This window comes from Cuculus canorus, chromosome 2 (genome assembly GCF_017976375.1).
Source record: "Cuculus canorus isolate bCucCan1 chromosome 2, bCucCan1.pri, whole genome shotgun sequence".
Classification (NCBI taxonomy): domain Eukaryota; kingdom Metazoa; phylum Chordata; class Aves; order Cuculiformes; family Cuculidae; genus Cuculus; species Cuculus canorus.
This window is the reverse complement of record NC_071402.1, coordinates 25,867,587-25,870,364: the sequence shown is the minus strand read 5'-3', so window position 1 is coordinate 25,870,364 and position 2,778 is coordinate 25,867,587. Positions and strand designations below refer to the sequence as shown.

At 60.9% G+C, this 2,778-nt stretch overlaps 1 protein-coding gene across 1 annotated transcript; it reads right to left on the bottom strand.

Annotated features, from left to right (window-relative positions):
• Positions 1-41: 41 nt before the first annotated feature.
• On the bottom strand, positions 42-1,524 carry FRAT2 (FRAT regulator of WNT signaling pathway 2). Its single transcript, XM_054059203.1, has one exon. The coding sequence runs from the start codon at positions 1,128-1,130 to the stop codon at positions 600-602; it is 531 nt and encodes a 176-aa protein (XP_053915178.1). The 5' UTR covers positions 1,131-1,524; the 3' UTR covers positions 42-599.
• Positions 1,525-2,778: the final 1,254 nt, after the last annotated feature.

Genomic DNA, 2,778 nt, shown 5'->3' with positions numbered 1-2,778 from the left:
TAACAATGAGACAACACAGACCCGAAAAATAAAAACAAGACCACGTTTATTCAATACAGACAGGTTAATTAAGACAGTAAGTCCTGTAAATCAGGAACACATTTCAAACACTCCGGTACGAAGTGCATATATTTAAAAATCAACAGCCACATCTTGTATTTGAGCTATTGAGTTTGAAGGGAAAGGGTGGATTCCGAGGGGAATTTTTTCTTTTTGGTAGAAAAAACTTGTTTCAGCTACCGTATGTGAACAATGCGTCTCGGGCTCCATTCACGCTTTATAATTACAAGTCCAGCTGCCTTCCAGCTTTGATATTCACATTTTTCTTTTAACTGCTTCATACAGTCACAACGAGAAAAATAATAATAAACGTTAAAATAACAATAATAAAAAAAAAAAGCCCCAAACAAGAGAAAAACCAAACCAGCCCGTGAGGGGAGAGGAACACCCCCACCCCCGCCAGGGTCAGCGAGAATTATTGCAAATGGCTCCTGGGAGCCGCGCGGCCCCGCACGGGGGGAGCGGCCGGGGAGGAGCCCGGGGGCAGCGCTCGGGTCACCTTGGGCCGGCGGCGGCGCCCCCGGAGCGGGACCCGCCGGTTACTGCGGGGGCTGCCCCGGCGCCGCCGCCGCCGCCTCGCCGCCGCTCGCCGCCAGCTGCAGCCGCCTCACGGCTTCTTTGATGAGGTTCCCGGAGAGGATGAGCTGCTGCAGGAGCCGGTGCGGATCCTCCTCGTCGTCGTCGTCCGCCAGCCCGTCACCCGGTCCCGGCGGCGGCTGCTGCTGCTTCCTCCGGCGAGCCGCGCTCCGCAGCCACCCGCGCCCGCACAGCTGCTTGGTGACCCGCCGGTGGCCGCTCCCGTCGTGCCGCGGCGCCTCTCCGTGCTGTCGGGGCGCCCGCAGCGGCGTCTGCGGGAGGCCCCCCCCGCCGCGGGGCGAGTACGGGGCGGCGCGGTCGCGGGCGCTGCCGGGCGGCTTGGGGCCGCGGGGCGGCGGCGGCGCCCGCTGCGCGCTCAGCTGCAGCACCTCGCCCAGCTTGGCCACCAGCGCGTCCACCTCCTTGGAGCCCGCCTGCCCCACGGCGACCGAGCGCTCCAGCAGCAGGAAGCGCTCGCCCGGGCGGCACGGCATGGTCGGCCGGCGCCGCGGGACCGGGGCCGCCGCCCCGCGCGCACGCGAGCACACGCGGCTCCGGCGGCTGCGGTTGAAGCTGGAGCCCGGCCCGCTGGGGTGGTTTGTAAACAATGGGTGACGCGGAATCCCGGGCGCCTCCCACTGCGCCGGACGTGGGGGGGAAGGGAAACGGGGGGTAAACCTCCACAACCGTCCGCCCGCCGGCGGATCCCGGCGCCCCGCCGCGACGAGTGGGGAAGAGTGACCCCCCGCCCCACTGCGACGGCTCTCGAGGGCGGAGAGCGCCGGCGGGGCTCGGCCGCCCCGCGCGATTCGCTCCCGTCACACACGCTCCCCCCCTCCGGCTGCGCGGCGCGTGGAACAGCCCGCTTTCAAACCCCGCACCTCGCGTCTGGGAGGCGAGGCCACGCGATTGGCAGGAGGGGCGCGAGGGGGCGTGACCATAACAGGGGCGTGACCATAACAGGGGCGTGACCATAACGGGGCGTGGCCAGCAGGGGCGGGCGCAGAGTGGGGCGGGCGGAGCGGGGGACGCAGCGCGTCCAGCTTTCCCCTCGGCCGGTGCCGGGGGCGCGGGTGACGGGGCAGGGCTGGGGGTGTCAGGTGTCTGCCGCGGGGGTGGCTCTTTCTTTCCCTTTTAACGCCGCATTTCTCGACAAGGGTGCAAAAATCACGCCCTCGCGCCTTCCAGAACGGGTCATCGCGTTGCTGTTCCCTTCGCAGCAGCCCCCGACGAGGTGCAGCCTGGTGGTGGGGGGGTGTCCCTGCCCATGGCAGGGGATTGGAACTAGGTGTTCTTTAAGGTCCCTTCCAACCCAAACTATTCGATGATTCTATGATTTTCCGCGGTGCTGAGATGACGACGCACCCGGTTCTGAGGTCGCACCGTTCCGGTGGGGGTCCCTCTGGGTGGCATCCCTGCTGCATTCTCCCGCCTGGCAGACTGTTGGACTGGGGGTTTATTCCTTGGCTTTTAAATGCTTTTGGGGTCTTATTTTCCATCACTAGAATTAGCAGATGTTAAGCAAGTCTGTGCTTTGTCACCTGGACCAAGGCTCTGTCCTGCCTTTTCCTGCCCGGTCCCATTCCTTCCCTTGCATCCACCACCACATCCTTTTGAGCGAGTGCTGAAGTTTCTACCATGAGCTTTAAGTAACATTTTCTGGATGTCAAAACACTGGGAGCGTAGTCCAGAATGTGCTCATTCATGTAACCGGCCTTGTGGCTGTCGCTGCCGGGAAACTGCTAGTGACATGGAAGTTGCTCACATGCATGACTGCCACCAGCGCCGTGCCCTTGGTTAATCAGTAAGTGGTTGGCAAAGCAGAGGGCATGTCCTTTGGTCTGTTGGTCTGTGTTTTCCTGAGCTGCTTTCACTTGCTGTACAAAGTGAAAGAGACTCCACGTGCACGTGTTTGTGAGCGTGCCTGTCACCTGAACATGCCACTGGTTGCTCCAGCCTGGGTGTCCAAGTCCATTACTACATCTCCAGGCTGGAGTTACATGAGCTGGGCATAAAGCATGTTGCCTAAATGCGTTATTATTTATTTGTATGCATATGTAGCGTACTAATACTTTTCTTATTTTCAGCACCTTCTTGGTAACTGGCAATTAAAACTCAGATTGCATTCTTCTAATGAAAAAG

What these genes read in the sequence shown, in the direction of transcription:
- FRAT2 (XM_054059203.1), bottom strand. Translation starts at nt 1,130, where the DNA reads ATGCCGTGCCGCCCGGGCGAGCGCTTCCTGCTGCTGGAGCGCTCGGTC.